Source organism: Mesoplodon bidens (assembly GCF_964165515.1).
Source record: "Mesoplodon bidens genome assembly, chromosome: 1".
NCBI lineage: Eukaryota > Metazoa > Chordata > Mammalia > Artiodactyla > Ziphiidae > Mesoplodon > Mesoplodon bidens.
The window spans coordinates 227,646,424-227,671,841 of NC_138176.1; the positions used below are offsets into that span (position 1 = coordinate 227,646,424).

Sequence of the window (25,418 nt, forward strand, 5' to 3'; positions counted from 1 at the left end):
GCATTTATGACTGTATAACATGTGTATTTATTTATTTGTTTTCCCCAACTAGGATATGAGCTCTATGAGGGTAGGGAGTTTTGTCTGTTTTGTTCACCACTCTATCCTGAGTATCTGATTGTGCCTGGCACATGAGAGAGCTCAATAAATTAGTAGAACTGATGAATGTATGAATGAATAATCACCATACTACCCAAATTGCTTTAGTTGCAGTTTCTAGAATATACTAGACTCTTTCTATTCTGCTCCTGTTATTCCTTCTATTTAGAATCTCTCCTTTACTGTGTCCCCATCTGTCATCCTATAATATTCAGCTTAAATATCACCTCTGATTAAGTCTTCCCTCTGAGTGCTTACCATGTTAAGTGCTTCCCTCTGGTGCTCACCACACTGTACTGTAATTATTTTTTACCAACACTTCTAGTTCCTAGAAGCCTAAGATCTGATTTCTATTTCTATTTCATCCCATGCATACTGCATAGAAGATAGTAAATACCTGTTGGATCACCAGCTATTTTTAGGAGGAAGAAAGTAAGAGCATATCTTACAATTTGGAAGAGTGATGATTATTTAGATAGCTAGATCTTAATCTTCCTAATTGGATTAGAGACCAAATACCTAGTGTCTGTACATCTCTTAACCACAAGGAGCAGAAGCTTAACTCCAGTAGCCTCAACTCAGTAGCTGGGTATATATTGTAAGGAGGCAGTGGCAGTGAGCAAAATAGGGATCTCAAAAGAAGCCAAGATGCTGAGACCCTTCAATGGAAAAAGGGAAGTCTCTTCAACAGATGGTGCTGGGAAAACTGGATATCAACATGCAAGGTGGACCCTGTCTTATACCATACACAAGACCAGCTCCAGAATGTATCTAAGACCTCAGTGTAAGACCTATAACTATAAAACTCTTAGAAGAAAAGCTTATGATAGTGGATTTGGCAAAGATTTCCTGAATATGACATCAAAAGCACTGGCAACAAAAGTAAAAATAGACAAATTAGGGGCTTCCCTGGTGGCGCAGTGGTTGGGAGTCCGCCTGCCCATTCAGGGGACGCGGGTTCGTGCCCTGGTCTGGGAGGATCCCACATGCCATGGAGCGGCTGGGCCCGTGAGCCATGGCCGCTGGGCCTGCGCGTCCAGAGCCTTTGCTCCGCGGCGGGAGAGGCCACAGCAGTGGGAGGCCTGCGTACCGCAAAAAAAAAAAAAGAAAGGAAATTTTGACACATGTCCAACATGGATGAATCTTGAGGACATTATGTAAAATGAGATAAGCCAGTCATAAAAAGTCAAATACTATATGATTCCATTGGTATGAGGTATTCAGAACAGTCAAATTCATAGAAATAGAAAGTAGAATGATGCTTGCCAAGGGCTCTGGGATAGTGGGGGAGGGGAATGGAGAGTTGTTGTTTAATGGGTATAGAGTTTCAGTTTTGCAAGATGAAGAAGTTCTGGAGATTGCACAGCAATGAGAATACTATACGTAACACTACTGAACTATACATTTAGAAATGGTTAAGATGGTAAATTATACGTTACACGTTTTTTACCATAATAAAAAAAACAAGATTTTCATAAGGTCATAATTTAGAAACAGAGGAGGATCTAGATACAGATAACACTTTGTCAACAAACTTTGACAAGTTTGATAACACTTGTCAAGTAGAGTTTGTGAATTTTTAAGCTGTGACTTTTCATCAAAATAATTCTATTCTTTGCTCTTCTTGTGCTTTCACTTGTCTTCCCAGTACCCTAGTTGACTGATTTGCTTAGCATCCCCAACTCACACCTTCAGAAAGAGTCTGATTAGCTCAGGAAACTCCTCTTTCCTCTGTTGAGCAATGGTTTTCTAACCCGGCCTTACCTTGAAACCTGTAGCTTGCAAGGCCTTGTGTCAGGGGTTCTTCTTTGGTTCAATCAGGGGCCACCCCTTAATTGGGGACTGTGAAAGAGACAGTTTCTCTTAGTAGAGATCAGTGAAAGTCTGTAAATATATGCATAAAAGTAGCCAGATATAATTTAAATGACATTTCAAATCCTTTTAAGGTAGATACTGCTTTAGAATAATAATAAGGAAGATATAGTGGATGCTATGGTGAGGGGCTCAGTTACCTCCTTTAGGACCAGGGCTGTCCTTCCAGGAGTGATGCCTGCTGAGGGCTCATAGCTGAGTCTCCCCAGGAATTGCCTCTGCCAAAGAGTACTGCCTTGTCCACGATTATACCCCTATCCAGGGGATAGCCTGCATCTAATAACCAGGGGTAGGGATGCTGGGGTACAGAGGCCTGGCCCCCTTCCCTTAATTTGGAACAACTTTACAGAGCCACCTCAGCTTCAGTGCTCCATGTACGATTGGCCGAGGCCTATGATGTAACAACAGCGTTGCAGCTCCGTCCAGTCTTACTACCCTCACTCACTGCATTCAGAGACTCTTCCCCCAGAATCCAATCTAAAGCAGAGAAGTTTTTGTTTTCCCCTCTTGAACTTTTGAAATCTTCTCTCTGAAAATTTTTTTTTAATCTTCAAGTCTTACATGAGATGTTCAGTTTATTGATTCCCTCACTAGTTCCGAGCCTGTGGTAAGGTGAACTCTGAAATACGGCATTTTTTAAGCCAGTATTTTTTTAATAAGATATTTAGGAATGCAAGGAAATAACTGAGCTTTCTGGGAAATGTTTTAAGTGATTTTAACGGGGTTTTGCCTTATTATAAAAGTTCTCTTTTCATTGGCTTAACCAAGTTCAGTTTGATATTTTAGTCTTTTATTAAAACTGTCTCCATATAATTAAAGTACATTGATTTTGAGATACTTGGTAATTCACTTTTTTTGTTTTGCTATTTCGACATTTCCCCTTGGTTTGTTTTACTGCAGTGATATCCATAAGAAGTAACGAATGTGTGACTACATGCTTAACGGGTGGGACAAGGGAGAGAGTGAGGGTGGAACCTAAGTGTACAATGATCATTTTAACACCTTCATAACTACAGATCAGACTTTTGATGTAGCTCGTATCCTTTCCATTCAGAAAACATTTATTGAGGACCCTGGGCTAATCTCTAATGATACAGAGATGTCTATGACTGTCTCTGTCCTCAAGGACCTGACTTTACTAAAAGGGAATGTATTCATTTATTTGTTTAGATTTGTATTCTGTTGCCCTGGGAATACAAAGATGTAGAGGTAGTCTATTAAATTTTGTGTCAGACACTAGAAACATTACTATGTATAAAATTTGTCATGGTAAAGAAAAAGAGGTTTGTATAAGGCGTAGAAGTGTAATATAAATGTGGATCTATGGGAAGCAGAACATTTCTAGAGCTGCCAGGAAATAGAAATCTGGCCTAGGAAGACCGTAGGATTTATGCAATCTATAACTATTCCAAAAGGTTTGGTTTTAGAGGATCCAAAAGAGGGGCAGATACTTACTGTTCTAGGTATTTACTGAAGAGTCCAGTCAGTCTCCCAAAGTGAGTCAGTGGTACTTTCCCCCAGAGCAGTGCCTATCTTATCTTTTTTTTTTTTAATATTCTCTAGAATCTAGTACAGTGCCTTGCACGTAACAAGTTTCACTAAATGTTGGTTAAATTTGTCTATACCAGTGTTTTTCAAAGTGTGGTCTGTAAATGGACTTGAGGATATGGGGAGGGGGAAGGGTAAGCTGTGACAAAACGAAAGAGAGGCATGGACATATATACACTACCAAACGTAAGGTAGATAGCTAGTGGGAAGCAGTCGCATAGCACAGGGAGATAGCTCCATGCTTTGTGAGAGCCTGGAGGGGTGGGATAGGGAGGGTGGGAGGGAGACGCAAGAGGGAGGGGATATGGGAACATATGTATATGTATCACTGATTCATTTTGTTATACAGCAGAAACTAACACACCATTGTTAAGCAATTATACTCCAATAAAGATGTAAAAAAAAAAAAAAAAGTGTGATCTGTAGATCCAAGAATCTTTCAGGCAGCCTGTAAAGTCAAAACTATTTTCAATAATACTAAGACATTATTTGCATTTTTTGATTTTTGTGTCATTTGTACTATTTACAAGGTAAGGATATTGCCCCCTGATACCTACAATAAGATCAAGAAATCTAAGTTGAATGCAGTTTTAAAGTCCAGATGTGTTTTTTATTATATTGGTATCATGTTTATTTCATAAGGATTAGGTAGGTTGTAATTTTTTTTTTTTTTTTTGCGGTACGCAGGCCTCTCACTGTTGCGGCCTCTCCCGTTGCAGAGCACAGGCTCTGGACGCGCAGGCTCAGCGGCCATGGCTCATGGGCCCAGCCACTCCACGGCATGTGGGATCTTCCCGGACCAGGGCACGAACCTGTGTCCCCTGCATCGGCAGGCAGACTCTCAACCCCTGCGCCACCGGGGAAGCCCGGTTGTAATTATTTTTCAAAAGGGCTATAATGGTGGCTTTTAAGTGCTATAAACATGAATATAGTCTTTTGAATATTTGCCTTTTATGATTTGGTGTTATTTATGACTATTTCTTTCCTCCTTTTTTTAGGAGTCTACTATGGCTCAAGAATCTCCAAAAAATTCAGCAGCAGAAATTCCAGTGACTAGTAATGGAGAAGTTGATGACTCTCATGAACATGGCTTTAATAGGGTAAGAACACTTTTCTGTCTCTTAATACAAAGAACCATGATAAGCCCTTAAAGCTGAGACAAAAGTAATAGAGTTTAATATAGGAATATGCTCTTAGATTGGCTGAAATGCCAGGAATCCAGTGTTATTACCGAGGAATGACTAGGTGGGTCATGTTAGTGATTTGTCAAGATTAAGCTCCAGGCCAGTAAAGCATTTAGGTTTTGATGTTACTATCTGCAATTTTATTACATGACCAGAACAAGAGTATATCTGATGATTTTGGCATATAACTTTATAGAAAATGACTTCATTTTACTTGTGATAAGAAAAAATATTAACTATAGATTATCCTTTAAAGAATTGGTACTATCTTAATCTCTTTTCTTAGTACATAATTCCTTAGTACACAATTCCTCAGTAGGCTTCTCGTGACTTTGCCGTTACTTTCTAAAATGGCATATTTGACTCAGTGGAAAATGAAACCTGGGGTGTGTTTAATTTTGATCTGCTGCGCATTTGAAATGGACATTTAATGCATTTTAATGGAAGCATCATGGGTTTAGAGATAATATGGGTTCAAATTTCAGCTGTGCCACTCCTAGCAGTGTAACCTTGGGCAGATATTCACTTAATCTCTTCTAGTTGTTGTTTTCTAACCTCTTTAAGTGAGATCTTATTTTCATGGGCATATTAATATTAAATGAGATTTAAATAAGTTATATGCCTAATATAGTCCTAGAAATGTTAATGATGGTTATCATTTCTGGAGATACTTGAATTAAACATCCCTTTTTATGACATTTGATACATGTGTACAACTTTAAATAACTTTAAAAATATAGTTTCATATTCTGAAAAAGTATTGGTTGAAAGATACTTGAATTATTTTACAGCTTAAATAGGACTCTTTTTACTTCATATGTTTTAAGAATAAAATTCTTTATTTTAGTTTAACAGAAGGTGATATTTTAGATCAGGGTTTCTCATTCTCAGCATTGTCTACATTTTGGGCCAGGTAAATTCCTTAGTGGAGGATCCAGTAGCACCCTCCAGTTGTGACGAGCAAAAATGTCTCCAGATGTTGCCACATGTCAAGGGTAGGGGAAAACTTGCCTCTGGTTGAAAACTACTGTTTTAGATAGATCATTTTAGTGGATTTTTAGAAAATTCCACTGAATTTCACTTATTTTTGACTCAGCAGTCCTTTGGAAGAAACAAATGTGTTTTCAAGTTTGGGATATGTTTATTTTAATTGCAAGTGTTTTAACTCGGTTTCTAAGCATCCATGGCCCAATATAGGGTGACTGACAGAAGAAAGACTTAAATTCTGAGCGCTCAAAGGAAATTTTCACTTTCTGGTATTTGAAAACACTAAGACACACTTGGATATTAAGGAGACTCAAGTTACCATCATTAGACAGTCTACCAGTTACTTTATAAACTTCTATTAATTCAAATAATTTGTTATACCAGGATTTTAGTTAATGATTGCTTCATCTTATTTTTGGTAACAGCTCCTTTTTGTGAATTTATTATGCAAACATTTATTGAATGTCTGTTGTATACCAGGCACTGGGGATATCACCACAACAAAAATGACAGAAATACCTGCCACCAGGGAGTTGACACTCTAATAGACAGTCTAATGAAACCTTTGAGAAAAATGCAACACATACAAAATGCTGCATTATTTTGGGGATCCACCTGCCATCTTCCATCTTAAGCCTTAAGCCTGTTCTTTTTTTTTTTTTTTTTTTTTGAGCTATAGCTTATACATAGTAAAAAGCACAAATATTTTAAGTGTAAAGCTCAACAGAACCACTACCCACATCAAGAAGTAGAACATTTTGAGGTCCTGCCTTACCTGGCTCCCTCTTGCCCTGTTCTAAGCAATATACCTCCCTCCCTTCCAGGGTAATTACTGCTATAATTCTGTTGTCATTGATTGCTTTTGATTCTTCCTGAACTGCATATAAATGGAATCATACAGTGTGTACTCTTTTCTGACTGGCTTTCACTCAACATTATGTCTATAATATTGTTGTTGTTGCTTTGGCAGTATTTAATTCTTTTTCATTGTAATATAGTTTTCCATTGTGTCAATACACCACAATTTGTATATCCATTCTTCAGTTGATGGATACCTAGGTTGTTTCCAGCCTGTGCCTATTATGAATAAAGCTGCTGTGACCATTATTATACAAGTCTTTTGGTGTACATAATCACCTATTTCTGTTGAGTATATACCCTGAGTGAAATTGCCAAGTCATGATGATGTTTGGGTTTGGTAGGTATTGTCACCTAGTTTGCCGAGTGATCAAACCAGCTGACAATCCTCACAGCAGTGAATAAGTATTGTAGTTATTCCACATCATTACCAATTTTTGGTATTGTCATACTTTAAAATCTTAGCCATTCTGATAGAATCTTAATGGTTATCTTATTGTGGTTTGAACATGCATCTCCCTGATAACTAATGATGTTGAGCATATTTTCAGACTATTATTGACCATTTGAATATTATCTTTTATGAAGTATCTTTTCAAGTCCTTTGCCCATTTTTCTATTAAGTATATGCCTTTTTCTAATTCATTTGTAGGAGTTCTTTATATGTTCTGGGTATAAGTCATTTGTATGGATGTGTGTATTGCAGATGTTTACCTCCAGTCTGTAACTTGCTTTTGTACTCTATTAATGGTATCTTTAGATGAGCAAAAGTTAATTTTAATGAAGTCCAATTTATTAGTGTTTCTTTCCCTTTAATGATTTTTGTGACCCTTCTTAGAAATCTTTGCCTATCCCAGTATCATGAAGATACTCTATCTTCTTCTAAAAGTTTTACTGTTTTACTTCTTACACATAGGTCTGTGATTCACCTTGAATTTTGTGTATGGCATGATGTAGGAGTCAAGTTTCATTTTCTTTTCTCATATGCATGTGATTTTCATCATTTGTTGAAAAAACTATCCTTTCTCCACATAGGGGCCATTGCTGTTAATCAGGTGATCGTATATGTGTGGCTCTGCTACTGGGCTGTTTTATTTCTTGGTCTTTTTGTCTATCCTTGCAATAATACCACACTATCTTACCTACTTACTTATTAGAGTAATTAAGTCTGGAGCAAATACTAGCTTCAACCGTGATACCTAGTAGTTAATTCCGCCAGCTTCATTCTTCTGCAGGGTTGCTTTGTACCTTAAACCTATTCATGAGGCTTTAGTTAAGAACCTTTATTGCCTTTGAGTAGTACTGAAAAGTTATTTTTAATCCTTTCAAATTTTAACTTTAGAATAGAGTCTTATTAGAGTGAAGTGAATTAAATCATTATATATCTGTATAAGTTCTTTGCTTAGGCAGTCAAAGCCAGTTAACTTGCTGCTTTGTAAGTTTACTTCTTATTTAATGTTTAATTCTCTTTCTGGAGAGTCCCCTGTAATGTTATTTCATTTTCTATGGGGGGGGTAAAGAAGGAAAAAAGGAAATGTTGTCCTGAGCTCTCCTCTTACTGGATGTGAACTTTACCAGTAGGCAAGACTCCTTAGAAGCAATAATCCACTTCAAACAGTACACCCCACTTTACCTCCCTAAAGAAATTCAACATCATGAAAGTTGTTTCTCTTTGTAGCTGCTCTTATGAACAATATATATCATGAGAGTCTCTTACATATTTAACATTCTTTAAAATAAAACTTGGCTATGTGATCCCTTTTACTATGAGTGAAAACAGTATTTCAAAAGCATCTTTTGACTCTTTTAAATAAATTACACTGAAGACTGTTAGGCATATATTTACCTACATTTTGGCATACCCCTTTATTTTCCTGAGCAATAAAAGGGAAATTGTATTTAACGTCATATTCATATTTCTCTTTTAATATAGATAAAAGTTCACAAGGAAATTGTGAATAACGTACTGCTTAGCATTATATAGACTAGTAAAGAGATTTCATGAGAAACTAGCTCATAACTAAGGGTATTTTACTAATATACATCTTTTATACATATTTGATGTTTAAAATCATACAATACACAACATTGTAAATCAACTATACTTCAATAAAAAAATATTGAAAAAATGAAATAAAATAAAATCATATAATGGCTTTTATTTAATGCATACTGCATAATGCACTTTAAAAATTATAAAGTCTTGTATGAAATTAAGATGATGGCTTATTAAGTTGTCATAACTTGGCTGGCCAGTTGGCGTCACTGTGGCCCAGGCAGTGAAATTGTAAATGATTCTGTTCTCCTTTCTGTGTCTCACTGCCGATGTTTCATTTTTCATTTAATTTCCCTTCTTAGTCTCCTACTATGAGAGGCTCTGATGGACTTTAACTCAACATTCACATTGAAATAGAGAATTTGTCCTAGAAATTCCCTGGCAGCAGCTTAACATGTGTTAATGTTTCAAGGTTTGTTACTTTTTTTATTAAGATGAGGGGCAACAGCTATATGTAGAGAGGATAGGATAATAATCTTAGTATTATCGCAGTTCTTTACAGCAAAAATATTTTTGCTTCTAAATAAAAAGTAATTGTTAGTTTTTAAAGAGTAGTAAAATTTAATCTCTAAAGAATACAAATTACTCTTTTACTTATAAACCACATATTATTTATAATTTATTCTGTTATAGTGCTGGTCAAAATGTTAGATTAGAAATGTGCAATTTGTACCATGAGTTAAAGAAGTGAATATTAGCTCCTTGTGAATTAAGTTGAAACTTCTTGTGAATTAAGTTATATTTGGCAGATTTAGAAAAATTACCTTAGTAAATATAGCTAAAATAAAACGTTTCCTGTGGTAGGCCCAAAACTAAAATTCATAATTTAGGTTTTTCCACCTATAGACCTTTTCTCTAGAAAAACCTGTATATACACAAAGCTACCAAATCTTGTGTTAAATTTGAAGGAGTTTAGGATCCCTTGAACCTTGCAGGTGGATCCTTAGGTTCCCTGTGTTTTAACTACTCCTAATCTACAAGTTTTGAGTTAAATCACAGGATTTTAATCCAGTAGGAATACCTTGAAGATCCCTGTGTCTCACTACTTTATTTTACAACTGAGGAAAAGGGGCCCTGAGGTTGTGATGGAATTACCCATATTAACTTGCTGTACCAAAAGCTTATGTGATTGACTGTAAGTACAGTGTGGGCAAGAATGCTCATTCATTACCTTATCTCCAGGGCCTGGCAGCATTGCTGGCACATAACAGATAATCAGGCTTTCATTAAATGTTTAGTGAATGAATGAACAAATGTTAGAACCAGGACTAGAAACACGGTTTCTAGACTTCTATGGCACAACAGGAAGAGATATTATACTCTTAGACTTGACACATCTTTTGCCCTTAATTTTCCACGTGCATCATGGTCATCATTGTTGTAGTTGTTGTTGGAAGTTTTATTGTTTTGAAAGTTTTTATTGTCATTTTTCTTTTACTCTTTAATTCTTTTGTTAAACTAAGTAGTTTCTCCATTCCCCTTTACTTATTAGTCTGGATAACATACTTTAGCAGTCTAAAGAAGACTTGGGAAAGAATATAAGAATAGAAATTATAAGAACCCTTTTTAGAACATATTTCCTCTCCTCGCCTTAATGTCATAACTGTCCATTTATTTATCTGCTTTTCCCAAGAGCTTGGAATCACTCTGTTTAGGGCAGAGACGGTATGTGCGCACTGCACAGCTTATGGTTCACAGTAGTTGTTCAGTGAAAGAATGAGTTTCATTATGACTTAAATTTAACATAATTTCTACTTCAGCCATCCTATCCTAGAGTTTGAGTAGCATCTGATGACAGTTTTTCCCCATACTATATGGTGATACAATATAATGCTTCTGCATTGTCTGAAAAATTTAGTAGCTCTGTCATTGGCAGCATTGATTTGATGAGGGCTTTTTCCTAAGGCCAGTTTTTACCACATGTATATCTTAGATCCTTTTAAAGGTATGGCAAATGTTTTTCAGGGGTTGTTTAATCCATGCAAATCTAAATTCATTTTAATATTTACTTATTTTAAGTATAGAATATATTATTAGTACTATTACCACAAATTAAGTTTTAAAATATATGTTTATTATATATACATCTATTAAATTAACTCTGGATTCATATTCCTGTTGAAAATTGTGAATAAGTATAATTTTTAATGAAAAGTTGAAGCCATATGTATCTTAATTATAGTTTTTAGATTGCACCTTTATAAACAAATGCTATCATGGATAAGTGTTTTACTATTTAGGAGAAATTGTTTTGAATGTAGTTATATACAAACATTTCCATAGTGATAGTCTTTGAATGAATTCAGCATTTCCTTGATGCAAATTGGTACATCTTAACTTCAGTACTACTTAGAATCTAGACTTTAGTCTAAGATGCAGGGATTGGGGTGGAACCAAGAGAATAGACAGTAAACTGCCAGAAGATAGTGATGCTTTAAGTTCTTGTTAAATGTTTGTTGAGTGAATGCAAGGGAACTGGGGAGAGAGAGAGAGAGAAATGAGATTGAGATTGTGTGTGTGTGTTGATAAAATGACGAAAATAGGTAAGTCAGGAGATTTGCTGTCTTGATCAACTGGAGTAACAGATATGGGAGGAGATGGTGATCATAAAATAAGTTATTAGATTTAAGATTCCAGAAGTGTTGCTTCCTGAGCTGTGACAAGATCCAAAGAGTGGCCATGGGAGTTCCAGTTGCTTAAGTAGAATTGGGCATGAAAGGTGAAAGGCATTAGAGATGAAGAAGTTAATGAAATCTGAGACTAAAATGTAGGTTGGGATGTACTGTATTAGTTGAATATATCTTTTATCTGCCGTCACACTCTTTTGGCCCCTTGTCCAACTACAGATCACCAAATCTGAATGAAACTACCAACCTTAGGCTTCCTACAAGCATACTGAGGGGGAAAAAAATCATACATCTTTATAGATGGTTATTACTGCAACCCATCATTCTGCGTCAACATAGGTAGGCAGGCTCATGCGATAGATTTTATTTCATTTTAAGTATTTCACAGTTTGTATTTTAAAAAAATAAAGCAACAGACTACATACCATGCCATTAGTAGAGTATGTTTTTGATGAGCTGTAAAACTCAGCTTAGGGCTTCCCTGGCGGCACAGTGGTTGAGAGTCCGCCTGCCGATGCAGGGGACACGGGTTCGTGCCCTGGTCCGGGAAGATCCCACATGCCACGGAGCGGCTGGGCCTGTGAGCCATGGCCGCTGAGCCCGCGCGTATGGAGCCTGTGCTCCACAACGGGAGAGGCCACAACAGCGAGAGGCCCGCGTACCGCAAAAAAAAAAACAAAACCTCAGCTTAGACACCTTACATATCACTTTGGAAGTAATTGCAAACTGAACATAGAGTCATTCCCTGAAAGCGTGCCCAATGACATGCAAAATGTTGGGAACACCCAGGATAATGGTAAAAGTTGGGGATAGAGCAGAAGACCTGGATATGCCAAAGCCCTCATTATTGAGGGGACTGACCGGAAAGAAGGTGGGTGACGGAGGGTCGGTAGGTGGGGCGGCCCACAAGGGCAGTGAGGGGTGGGAGTCAGCACTGCACACTACAGCAGAGTTCCTCAGAGTGTCGACAGAGGGTTACCTACATCAGAGTCACCTCACTTACTTGTTTGAAATTCTGACTCCTGGGCTCCACACTTCAACTTAACCAGAATTACAATAGGCAGCTAAGAAGAACCTGCATTTTTAGTAGTTTTCTCAGGTGATTCTTACCCAAGCCAAAGTTTGAGAACTGGTAGTTAGGAAGTGGAGAGCTGAGAAAATGCTGACCCTCCCTCTACCCGCTTGATAAGCAATGTTAGAGAATAGTCCACTTTGACTCAAGATAACTGTAGAGTGTCAGAGAGGCCACCGTGAGGAGGTTAAGGATGTTGCAATATGTTTACAGCAGAATTAGGAATGTGGAAGTCTGTTGAATAACAGCTTTGCTTCTGGCAGAGACTCCTTATAAGCAGCTAACTGTTAAAACAACAAAAGGGGGTTTTAAATTACCAAAGTTTATAGAATATTTAACATAAAATTTTCAATTTGTTTCTTTTAAAATTATATTGTGTAAATGCTATGGAAGGTTTTATCCATTTTGAAGAATGAGAGAAGGTGTTTAAATTGAGAAAATTAAATGAATTGTTAGTATTATATCTGCTAAATACTAGGAGTACCAAAGAAGAACAAAATAGATGGTCTTAGGGAGCTTACCGTCTTCAGGAGAGAGAATGTAGACAAATAATGTCAATGCTGTGTGAGAAGTGATATGCTAAGCCCGGTATAGCATGGGCTGATAACGGGTATGAACAAGTATGGGAAGATTACCTGAGGAAGTGCTATCCAAGCTGAATCTAAAGGATGAGCCAACCCGATAAGGAAGAGTAAAGAATGGTCCCATCAGAGGCAACTAGAAAGACCTGAAAAAGGTGCGAGACCATAGAATTGAAAATTCACTATTGTTGGAGTGGGGAACGTGGGGGCAGGTGTGTGAGAAATGAGGTTGGAGGGTAGGTAGGGCCAAGGTCCTGTAAAACCTCAAAATCGTTTGGAGGAGTTTGGACTTCACCTAAAAAGCAGTGGAGGACCACTAAATGAGTAAAAACTCAAGTGCCTCATCACATTCTCATTTTAGAAAGTTGTCTCCGCCTGCTGTACAAAGAATGAACTTCAGGGCTGACAAGACTAGAGACAAGGGAGACAGGTCACCCTGGGAAGAAGGGAAGTGAACTTCGGACTTTGCTCTTGTAGGGAAACTAGAGCCAGGAAAGAACACCAAGCCATTTTTAAAGATGCAGATAGGAGGAAAACTGGGAAAATATAGTGTAAGGAAACTAGGGAGAAGAGAGTTCGTGTAGTTTGTGGAATGCTTGGAGAATCCTTGCAGATGGTTGGTGGTTACAATGCATGCTTTGCGAATTCCTCCTTTTTTTTTTTTTTTTTTTTTTTTGCGATACGTGGGCCTCTCACTGTTGTGGCCTCTCCTGTTGCGGAGCACAGTCTCCGGACGCGCAGGCTCAGCGGCCATGGCTCACGGGCCCAGCCGCTCCGCGGCATGTGGGATCTTCCCAGACCGGGGCACGAACCCGTGTCCCCTGCATCGGCAGGCGGACTCTCAACCACTGCGCCACCAGGGAAGCCTGGGAATTCCTCCTTTTTAAAAGATTTCTCCTCCTCTCTCTGAGTAAAAGGGGAGAATTCATTAATAAATCTCTAGTTCTTTTTTTTTTTAACATCTATATTGGAGTATAATTGCTTTACAGTGGTGTGTTAGTTTCTGCTTTATAACAAAGTGAATCAGCTATACATATATCCCCGTATCTCCTCCCTCTTGTGTCTCCCTCCCTCCCTCCCTATCCCACCCCTCTAGGTGGTCACAAAGCACCAAGCTTAAAATCTCTTGTTCTGCTTATATACTGTAGTGTTGTGCATCTTATTGAGCATGTGTATTTTCTCTTTATTAATTAATTAATTTTATTTTTGGCTGCGTTGGGTCCTCATTGCTGCGCGCGGGCTTTCTTTTAGTTGCAGCGAGTGGGGGCTACTCTTCATTGCGGTGGGCGGGCTTCTCATTGCGGTGGCTTCTCTTGTTGTGGAGCACGGGCTCTAGGCACGTGGGCTTCAGTAGTTGTGGCACACAGGCTCAGTAGTTGTAGCACGCAGGCTCTAGAGCGCAGGCTCAGTAGTTGTGGCGCACGGGCTTAGTTGCTCCGTGGCATGTCGGATCTTCCCGGACCAGGACTCAAGCCCATGTCCCCTGCATTGACAGATGGGATTCTTAACCACTGTGCCACCAGGGAATCCCCAAAGCATGTGTATTTTAAAGCAAATTTGCTGAACATTTGGTGTTCTTTAATTGTTAATTTTGCACTAACTTCAGTTCAAAAGTAGATTACTATGCTAAATTATAAAGTTACATTTTTAACCTCATTCTTATTCTTACCTCTGTTAAAATATGCAAATGGAAGCAAGTTATTTTGGTTGAAAATGAGCATCCCTTCACAGCTTTATGGAAGCTGTAACTACAAGTATTATCTTGTATCCTCTGAAAAGAACTTAAACTATACATGAAACTTTTTTGCCAAAAGCATTATATTTTATTTTAATTGTTTGAAGATTTATTTTTAAAAACTGTTAAATACTCCAGTATTATCCTAGTAGCTTGAATAGAAAATTAACTTCAGGTTTATTCCATTTTATTGTGCAATTGTTAAGCATGACTTTGCAAAGTCTTAAAAGTTGAGTTGAATGTGAGCGACATAAAAATGCAAATTAGGGATTTTACGTTGTTGGTTATAAATGGGCTCGTTGTCTTTCAAATATATTCTGGAAACTATAGGAGTAAATGCAGTAACATATTTTAAAAGTTACTAAGCTAGGCACAACCTTACAACTGAGACACTAAAAGTTTAAGGGTTATGTAAAGATACGTTTTTAAGTTGTTGTGAACTATGAGGCTAAATTATATTGCTTAGAGAATGTGTATTTTACAGAAAGCAGTCAACAAGCTCAGAAAATACTGAGTGTTTTCTTACAAGTCATGCATTCCACTCTCATAGCGCATATCATTTTGTGTTGCAGCAACTTAACTGCCAGACCACAATCAAAATGATAATTCTGTTCACAATCTGAATGGATCTATTTGTACCACTTTTGGTTAGGCTCCTTCTATTAGTAAGAATTTAAGCAAAGGAAGGCCTTAGTGTTTTTCAGATTTTACAGCTGTCTTACATAAAGGACACGAGGTTTTTTTCTAGAAGAACTTTTGTTTGTTGAGTAAAGGACCCTTGGGAGACCATTGGGAGGGGTTTGAGTGAAATGTAATATCCTCAGACAGCTAGAAGTCATTTCTTCCAGAGGCCATGCATGACAAGATGGAAGCATCCCTTAACTTTTTAAAAACTTAGGGAATGAGAGGTATCCATCAAATTCCCTATTTAACCTGTACTCGCTCCCCTCTTCCCAACTACTACTATTGTATCTCTTTTCTGGGAATTCACAGTGTTTTGTGACAGGACAGACGATTCAAGTGAATAATGTTCTTTCAATTAAGTTCTAAGAATACAGCAAATACAACTCTCCTGGACCTCTCTGCCATTTCTATGTTGTTTATGGTTTTTCACCCTCATATTTTGAGAGATGTCTTTGATACTTTTTTCCTTAAGGAGAGCTAAAAAGCTTTCAAGACTTGGAGCAAAGCAATATCCAGGGAAACCACTCTATAAATAATTGACCTTAATAACCAAACTCACAGAGTTTAAGAAATATCTTGGTGCTTTGACATTATTTATTTTGTAAGTGATGTATTTGTCTTTTAGAGAGAAAAAATTATCTGGTTTTATGGAAATATGAATAAAAGTGTCAGTAATATTTAAAACTGGAAACCATTGATTTAGTACATTAGTATATTAAAAAATAAACTGGGAAGGTAAAGATCATTTATTCAGCAAAATGAACAGACTCAGAGATTTGGTTTAAAAATAAGAAGTAAATAAAACTGAGTGTAAAGAGTGTTTTCTTTTTAATTCTAAGTGCTCTCCAAAACAGTACACAGATGAAAAGGATGTTGTCGTGTGACAAGAGGTTTTACGTGACATTAGGAAATATGTGAAATGGAATGAAAGTTGTTATCTGTTTTGTACCAGTAGGAAATTACAAGTTGAGAATATATTTGCATTAGTGTGTTTAAACTAGTGAGCACATTATGCAATTATTTTTAAAAGGTATTTTTTAAATAATTTTTTAAGAAAACATACTAGCTAAAATAAATTGAGTCTCTAACAAATTGTTTGTGTCTGTTTACATTTACTATACATTACAGTTAATAGTGTGTCTTGAAGCTTAGTCCTATTTCTGTGTTCCTGTTTTCTCATCTGTAAAATAATAGTGATAGTACTACTAAATGAGATAATATTAGGCAGTTCTTGCTTTGTATAGTTCCAAAATGCATTAATTTTGGTTACCGTGGTTTAATTAAATAATATCTGTCCCCAACAACACAGCTCAGATTTCTGTCACCACAGTGTATTAACTGTAGTTGTATAAAGTACAAACTTCACTGCTAGCACTTAAGTTCAAAAATCACCATGTGAATGACGATGCATATCATGATTATTGAGTAATCATGTCACTTTCAAAGTCTCTTGGTAATTGGTCACTGTATCTGTTATTCATTTCATACACAGACAGCAAATCCTGTGGTTCTGTTATCACCTTGTCTCCTGGTCATAAACCCATGTGGCATTTTACAGAAGTGGATAATCAAAAGGGAATGGGTGAACAAAGATAGAAGTGCAGCAAAGAAATGAAAAGTGATAACATAAATTCAAATCAAACCTAAACGGGGTATGTTGGGGGGCTTCCCTGGTGGCGCAGTGGTTAAGAATCCACCTGCCAATGCAGGAGACATTGGTTTGAGCCCTGGTCTGGGAAGATCCCACATGCCGTGGAACAGCTAAGCCCGTGCGCCACAACTACTGAGCCTGTGCTCTAGAGCCAGCGAGCCACAACTACTGAAGCCCGTGCGCCTAGAGCCCATGCTCTGCGAGAAACCACCACAATGAGAAGCCCGCGCACCTCAACGAAAAGTAGCCCCTGCTCACTGCAACTAGAGAAAGCCCGCATGCAGCAACGAAGACCAAACTCAGTGCCCCCCCCAAAAAAAAACCTAAATGGGGGACTTCCCTGGGGGCACAGTGGTTAAGAATCCACTTGCCAAAGCAGGGGACACGGGTTCAAGCCTTGGTCCAGGAAGATCCCACATGCTGAGGAGCAACTAAACCCATGTGCTACAACTACTGAGCCTGTGCTCTAGAGCCCAGAAGCCACAACTACTGAGCCCACGTGCCACAACTACTGAAGCCCGTGCACCTAGAGCCCGTGCTCTGCAACAAGAGAAGTGACCGCAGTGAGAAACTCACGCTCGGCAACGAAGAGTAGCCCCCGTTCGCTGCAACTAGAGAAAGCCTGCACACAGCAACAAAGACCCAGCACAGCCAAAAATAAATAAATAAATGTATTAAAAATAAAAAATACCCCAACAAAACCTAAATGGGACTTCCCTGGCTGGCGGTCCAGTGGTTAAGACTTCGAAATTCCACTGCAGGGGGCGTGGGTTTAATCCCTGGTAGGGGAACTAAGATCCATGTACCCCGCAGTCTGGCGAAAAGAAAAATAAACCTAAACGGAGTTGTGGAAGAAATAACTGACCCACAGGCATGTTGACACTGCCACTGTTTGAGAGACTCTAGATTTGATCCAGAAGAACTTAATGAAGGCTAACTTAACAACATAAGAAAGGAAAGAGTTTTTAAACGTTTTGACAAGAATTTTTGAAGGTCATGGAATAATCAGTTTTTCCCATTAACCACTTTGCACAGTTTCTACTTGCTTGGTCATTTTTATGATCTTGATCTTGCACTGTCATGCAGAGTGAAGACTGCCTGTACATAAAGTGCTTAGAACAATCCCTGGCACATAGTAAGTGCTCGAGAAATGTTTGCTATTGTAATTATTAGTGATAACACTAATTAGTTGTAAAGATGATTGTAGTAGGGGAGAGGGATGGCCAACTTAATAACTGAGTGCCTAAAAATATGTACCGGGTATCTCGCCCATATTTTCTCGTCTAATTGTCATAGTACTCTAGGGTAATTTTGATCCTCTTTTTACAGCTGAGCTAACAGGAGCTAGAAAGTTTTTAAGTACTTACCCAGGATCACATAGCCACTAAATATTGATAGGAAACTAGTATTCAAATGAGGCCATCTGAATTATCTTTCCAGGTCTTTCATGTTTCTAGTAATAGTTGATACTTGATGAGACTATCAAACTTTAAAAAGTGATTTTAGAGTCTTTGCTGTTGGTAAACATTTTTAAAGTTTGCCATACAAAATTCAAAAGGTGATTTCACGGGGAGCTCTAATTAGGGTGAAGAAAGCAAGAACCAATTTTTCAGCTTACTTGTATTTACTATTATGTTATTGTGCTTTTATTTTATGTTTATTAGTTTTTGTTTGTCCTCATAATGATTAGCAGTGAGATCCTTAAAATTTTTTTTAAATTATGTCATAGCTTTGCTTATTACATATCATTGGAGTGGGTACTCTTTTTTTTTTTTTTTACAGGCCAATTCAAATAAATGTCCCTGGTAAAACTAATGTTAATTAGTTTTCTCTTTTGGAGTAGACATATCATCTCCATTGGATTATCCAACAAAAAGTCTGCCTTTGATCTTTTTGGTCTTGCTAATGAAAAACTCTAGGTGTTAAGTGTACATTGGTTTTACCGCTTTTTTTAATGTTTTTATCAAATATTGGATATAAAAGAGTGTTGATACAATATGTATAAGATATAAAGAATAACTATACACATAAAAGGCATACAGATTGGAAACGAAGAGGTAAAACTATCTCTATTTGCAGACAACATAACCTTGTATATAGAAAATCCTGAGGAATCCACACACACAAAAACCTTTTAAAAATAATAAGTTCAGCATAGTTGAAGGATAGAAGAGCAATATGCAAAGCTCAATTTTATTTCTATCCTCTAGGAATAAATAATCCAAAAATAAATTTAAGAAAACAATTGCATTTACAGTAGCATCAAAAATAAGAAAATACTCAGGAATATGTGCAAAACTTGTACCCTAAAAACTATAGAACATTGAGGAAAGAAGTTAAAAAAGATCTAAATAAATGGAAGGACATCTCACGTTCATGGATCAGAAGACTTAATTTGTTAAGATGGGATTCTCCCTAAATTGATCAGATTCAACACAGTCTCTCTCAAAATCCCAGCTGGCTTTTTTTTGTAGAAATTGACAAACTGATCATATGTAAATGGCTTACTCCCTCATTTTGTTCAGAATTCTGCCCACATCTTACCTCTTCAGAGAGACCTTCCCTGAATATCCCATCTGAAGTGGCACCCTTGGCCTGTCACTCTGTATCCCTCTTATCCTGCCTTAAAAAAATAAACAAACACACTTACAATTTATTACAGTTTACCCTTGAACAATGGGTTGGGTACCCACCCTCCCCACAGTCAAATTTTTGTGTAACTTTTCCTTTGGCCCTCCTTATCCACGATTCGGCATCTGAGGAGTCAACCACCTCGGATCTTGTAGTACTGTAGTACAAGCATATTTATTGAAAAAAATCGGCATATAAGGGGATGCAGTTCAAACCTGTGTTTTTCAAGGATCAGCTGTACTTGCTACAGCACTTATTATTACCTGAGATACATTTATTTACTGTCCATCTCCTCCTTCCCCTATACCTCACATGAGTCTGATGGGCAGAGACCATCTGTTTCCTACAGTACTTATCTGTAGTGTCTAGAGGAGTGGCTGTCATAACTTGGTGCTCATTAAATGTTGATTCAATAAATCCTTTATGTTCCAGAGCTCAAGCAGTACTTTCTCTTTTCCTATTCGATTTTCATGGACTTAGTCCCTATTGTGAATTCCTCTGATACTTATTGTCTTTACTTTGGCACCAAGTTCAACTTTTATATTAATGTTTGTGTATGTTGTCTCTCCAGTGAGGCAAGTACTGTACCTTATGTTATCTTTTTCTTTGCCCAGCAAGTCTAACATAGTAAGAAAAAGCAAATACTCATTAAATTTTACAATAAGCCTATTGCTGTATCAACTTCTTAATCTATATGGTGTTGTCATAAGTCCTTTAGTTTATTCAACAAATTCATTTATTTTTTCATCCAACAAATATTTATTGAATATAATAAATTATTTATTTATTTATTACTAGCTACTTAATGATAACTGCTGTGAGAAAAATAAAACAGGGTAAGCAGAATAGGGAGTTCCAGTGTGAAGGCTGCAGGAGTTTCAAATGATAACTGTACATTGTATGTGGTGGAATAGAGTATTAAGAAAGGATTTCAAAGACGTTTATCTTTTAGTGCATCGCTAACTTGTCATTGTTGTGAAAAAAACAGTAGGGTCCATTCATAGACTCTGATTATGAAAATTGGGTAATTCCTCATATCCAAGCCAGAGGACAGAAAGGACTTCTAATTGGAAATCTGTGTTGCGTGGCCTTTTCTCTTTTCTTTTACTATAAGACTGAATGTCAAATATTATATTTATTACCATTAAAAGCTAAATTGCAGTTAGGTTGGCTAATATAATTTATATTATAGGTTGGTTTATTATAAATCTAAATAACAAGAAATTTTCTTTACCTCAGCCTTTATCTCACCCTGACTGAAGTGAGAGAAGCCCTGTTAACCTAGCTAACCTGGAAATCAAAGGGAAGTTTAATTTTGCAAATGAATGATTTGTTTAGACTGAACATTAGCCAGGCTCATCATGATTATATTAGACATCAGTGAGTTTTTTAATGTTAGACTTGACTTTTTAATCTTAATTCTACTCTTTAAAATGATTTTCCTGACGTATCAGTGGATTAGAAATTTGAAATTGAATTTTAATATCTGCCTGATGCTTAGCTCTAACATGATGAAAGTATTTTGTACTTGATATACACTGTATCTCTTAATAGCAAACCTTACTGAGTTTGCTGCTGATTATACATCATTACAGAACCCTGTGACAGCATAAGGGACTACTACATCGTAGAGAGAAAAAACAGTTTAAGGTGGGTTAAAAGGACATAGTTACGCTGAAATGTTATGTGAGGTTTGTTACAAGATGTTCTCTTTTATTTGAATGTTGCTAAGGATTTGAAGCGTTCATTACCAGCTGGACTTGGTCTCTCAGAAACCCAAATCACATCTCATGGCTTTGAAAGTACCAAAGAGGGGGTTATTGAAGCAGGAGCATTTCAAGGTAAGGAACCCATTATTTTTAAAGATGACTGGGGTGGAGCCTTTATTAATAAAGTATGAGGGTTGAGCCCTTCAATTCCGTGATAAAACACTGATTATAAACATAATCCTTTTTCTCTTCAATTTAAATAATTTAAAAATTGTTTAGTAGTCACCTCTATATAAATAGATCAATGTGCATAATTGCACGGATTATTACTTAAGAATTGGTTTTAAAATACTGAAATAAAAACTCAAAAATTATGTCAAGAATGCATATTTATATTATTTTAGGGGTAACCACAAAATTTATAGGTCAATATTGATTTGTATAAATACATATTTCCTGTTTCATAGCAATTAGGAAAATGAAACTTTTATTTTTCTTACTATACATGCTCATACTATACTATATGTGTAGGAGGTCTCCAAGACCACCCTCAGATTCAGTAATTTCCTAAGAGGACTAACAGGACTCAGTCTATAGTCATACTCTAGGCTATGATTATTACAGTAAAAGTATACCGAGCACAGTTAGCAAAGGCAAAGAATGCCTGAGACGAAGTCTAGGGAAACTGGGCATAAGCTTGCAAGGATCTTTTCCCGGTTCGGTCACACAGGACATGCTTAATTCCCCCAGCAGAGCTGTGACAACAAATGTGAAATGTTGCTAACGAGGGAAGGTAATTAGAGCCTCAGTGCCCAGAGTTTTTACTGGAGATTGCTTGCTCACATAGGCACCGTCTGTGAGCAAGTGCCCAGATTCCAGACTCCCAGAAGGAAAGCGTAAACCACATTGTTTGTATAAACAGTTTAGGCATAGTGAGCAAGTCTTACCATTTTGGGAATGGAGGGAATCACCCCAAAATTAAAGTTCTTAGATGCCAGCCAAGGGCCAATCTTCTGTAAGCTGGTCTTTTTTTTGTGTGTGTGTTACGTGGGCCTCTCACTGTTGTGGCCTCTCCCACTGCGGAGTGCAGGCTCTGGACACGCAGGCTCAGCGGCCACGGCTCACGGGCCCAGCTGCTCCGCAGCATGTGGGATCTTCCCGGACCGGGGCACGAACCCATGTCCCCTGCATCGGCAGGCGGACTCTCAACTGCTACGCCACCAGGGAAGCCCTGTAAGCTGGTCTTTTTAAGGATAAGTAGTTAGACCTACTATGTTAGCTCTTTTCTGCACACATCCCATGTGTATATGTCTATTTTTAATATAAAGAAAAATGCTTCCTTTTTTAATGCTCTTGCCTGTAATAACATTTTTTAGGTATTCTTTCATTTTCACACAAGTGAAAGAAAGTAAAATCATGTGGAAATTTGGACGTGAAAATGGATCGTTTTCTCGACAGAGCTATAGTTAAAGTAGTAATAGTTGATGTTCAGTGAAGAATTTTAATTTTAATATTGCATTATAATTTCACAAAATAAAAAAGATATCTCCATGCCTTTGTAATCCTTAGCCCTCTTGCAGATAATAGTATTCTATATTTTTATTATACTAATGGCCAATACTTTAGTCAGAAACAACTTATATTTTGGGACTTCCCTGGTTGTACAGTGGTTAAGACTCTATGATCCCAATGCAGGGGGGCCTGGGTTTGATCCCTGGTCGGGGAACTAGATCCCACATGCTGCAACTAAAGATCCTGCATGCTGCAACTAAAGATCCCACATGCAGCAAAGAAGAGCCCATGTGCTGCAGCTAAGACCTGACACAGCCAAATAAATAAATAAAAATTTTTTTAAACCTGTATTTTGAAATAGATTCTTTGTTAAATGGATCCTGGAATAGGATAACCCAGTATAATATCCTCTGCTCTAGGCTGTAAAATGAGTGGGCTACCTACTGACGTTATTTTTTTTCATTTTTCATTCTTTTGTTCAGAAAAATAAAGATATAGAAAGGGAGCATACGTGTCAGTATCTCCGTAGTCATTGCATAGTATTGTGGTGTTATTCTCTAGAAGATAACTTTGAATTTGAAAAGGTTGACTGATTGCCTAAAATTATGAGTGCTTAAAGATATAAGGCTTACTTTGCATAATGTGACATCATTTTTGCACCAGTCACCAATTTCCAAATTTAAATGTCAACATAGAATTAAAAAAAAACTTTTACAATTAAGATATTTTAAATATTTTCAGTGAAATTATTTAGCTGATGTTTGGTTTTATTCTTTCTCCCTTAATCAGAATAGTATTATACAATAATCAAAGTCAGCTGGCCATTGTAACCTGCTGTGCATGAGCATGAAAATGCCAGTCACTTTCACTTGCTTATAGATTTATCCTAATCCTTCAAATTGGAATAAAAAATGTTTCATGATAATGGCGGTAATTTATGTCTTTTTGAATTGACTTTGTAAAACACTTTTTAAAACAAACTGTTGTTTATATGAAAAAGATAATCATTCTGCCATACTCAGATTAGTTGAGCATTTATTGGAAAGTTGTTTTAAGTGCCCTTGTTTTTGTTTTGTTTTTTATAAATTTATTTATTTTATTTATTTATTTTTGTCTGCGTTGGGCCTTCGTTGCTGCATGCGGGCTTTCTCTACTTGCAGCGAGCGGGGGCTACTCTTCGTTACGGTGTGCAGGCTTCTCATTGCGGTGGCTTCTCTTGTTGCAGAGCACGGGCTCTAGGCACACGGGCTCACTAGTTGTGGCTCGCGGGCTCTAGAGCACAGGCTCAGTAGTTGTGGCGCACGGGCTTAGTTGCTCCGCAGCATGTGGGATCTTCCCAATGCAGGGCTCGAACCCGTGTCCCCTGCATTGGCAGGCGGATTCTTAACCACTGCGCCACCTGGGAAGCCTTAAGTGCCCTTATTTGAAGACATACATAGATAAATTGGAATGAACATGATTTTCTCATGTTTAGAATTTAAGAAATAGGTCTTATGAAAAAATATTAGGAGTTGGGGCTATGTTAGCTCTCTGGAGAAATGACTGAATGATAACTTTAAATGACTCTATTACCATTTACTTTTCCATCTCTAGAGCAAATTTAGAAGAAATGATACTTAAATTCAGCCTAACAACAAGAAATACTGAAATCTGCCCAGCAAATACATTGTAGAATTAATAATAGTAGAAATCATGAATAAATCAACTCATAAGAGTGAAGTATACTTGGTATCTGAGTTTTGTTTTAATGGGGTTTTGATCATTGCATACACATTCATATTCCTAGATTTCTGCTGTTGAGAGAAAACAGAGCAAACTCCCCAAATTTAGTCAACTAGCAGAAGCATAGAGTTTTAAGAATTATTTTTTGTTGGAATGATTTACTTACTTATTGTGAATGATTTTAGTAACTAATTTAGTCTCAGTTAGTGGTTTAAAGGGTTGAAGATACAAAGAATAATTACCCTTGAGCAAACAGTTGAAGGTACAGACTTACCTCAGCACCATGTCTTTTGCTACTTTAGTTTGGAAAGTTCTGTATCATTTGTTACATATATTATAAATATCTCATGTTATGTCATGGGATTATCTCTTATGTAAGATTAATAAACAGTAATAACCAGAACAACAGAGCTCTGTTCCTGGGATCATCAAGAAATGGAACTACAGTAGTCATCTTTTATTTAACACTTCCTTATATAATAGAAACCCTTGTGCCTTGGATAGTAGAGATAGCCTTTGTTTAAAATGGTGATTGAACTGGATAACATTAAATGCCTTCCAACTCAACAAGTAATTTATGGATTCGTGTTTTCTGTATTGAATTTAATAATGGAGACATTGTGGTGTGGATTTGGAACATCTGAGTCTCTAATAAGAAGCTGTTTTAACCTCTCTGCACCTCATTTCTCCTGTAGTTTAATGTCAGACTAGTTGATTTCCGTTGTCCCTTCCAGTTTTCTTGTTTTGTTTTTTTGTTTGTTTGTTTTGGCCGAGCGGCATGTGGGATCTTAGTTCCCTGACCAGAGATTGAACCCATGCCCTCTGCATTGGGAGCGCACAGTCTTAACCACTGGACCACCAAGGAAGTCCCCTTCCAGTTATAAATTTTA

At 37.2% G+C, this 25,418-nt stretch overlaps 1 protein-coding gene across 5 annotated transcripts in view; it reads left to right on the plus strand.

Annotated features, from left to right (window-relative positions):
- Positions 1-25,418, plus strand: part of ARFIP1 (ARF interacting protein 1) — a 124,537-nt gene that overhangs the window by 38,130 nt on the left and 60,989 nt on the right. For all 5 annotated transcript variants that reach the window (XM_081238505.1, XM_081238504.1, XM_081238501.1 and 2 more), the window contains 2 exons: positions 4,518-4,619; positions 21,318-21,426. In XM_081238505.1, the coding sequence (XP_081094631.1) occupies positions 4,527-4,619; positions 21,318-21,426 (202 nt within the window). In that variant the 5' untranslated portion in view covers positions 4,518-4,526. The remainder of the gene's footprint in view (positions 1-4,517; positions 4,620-21,317; positions 21,427-25,418) is intronic.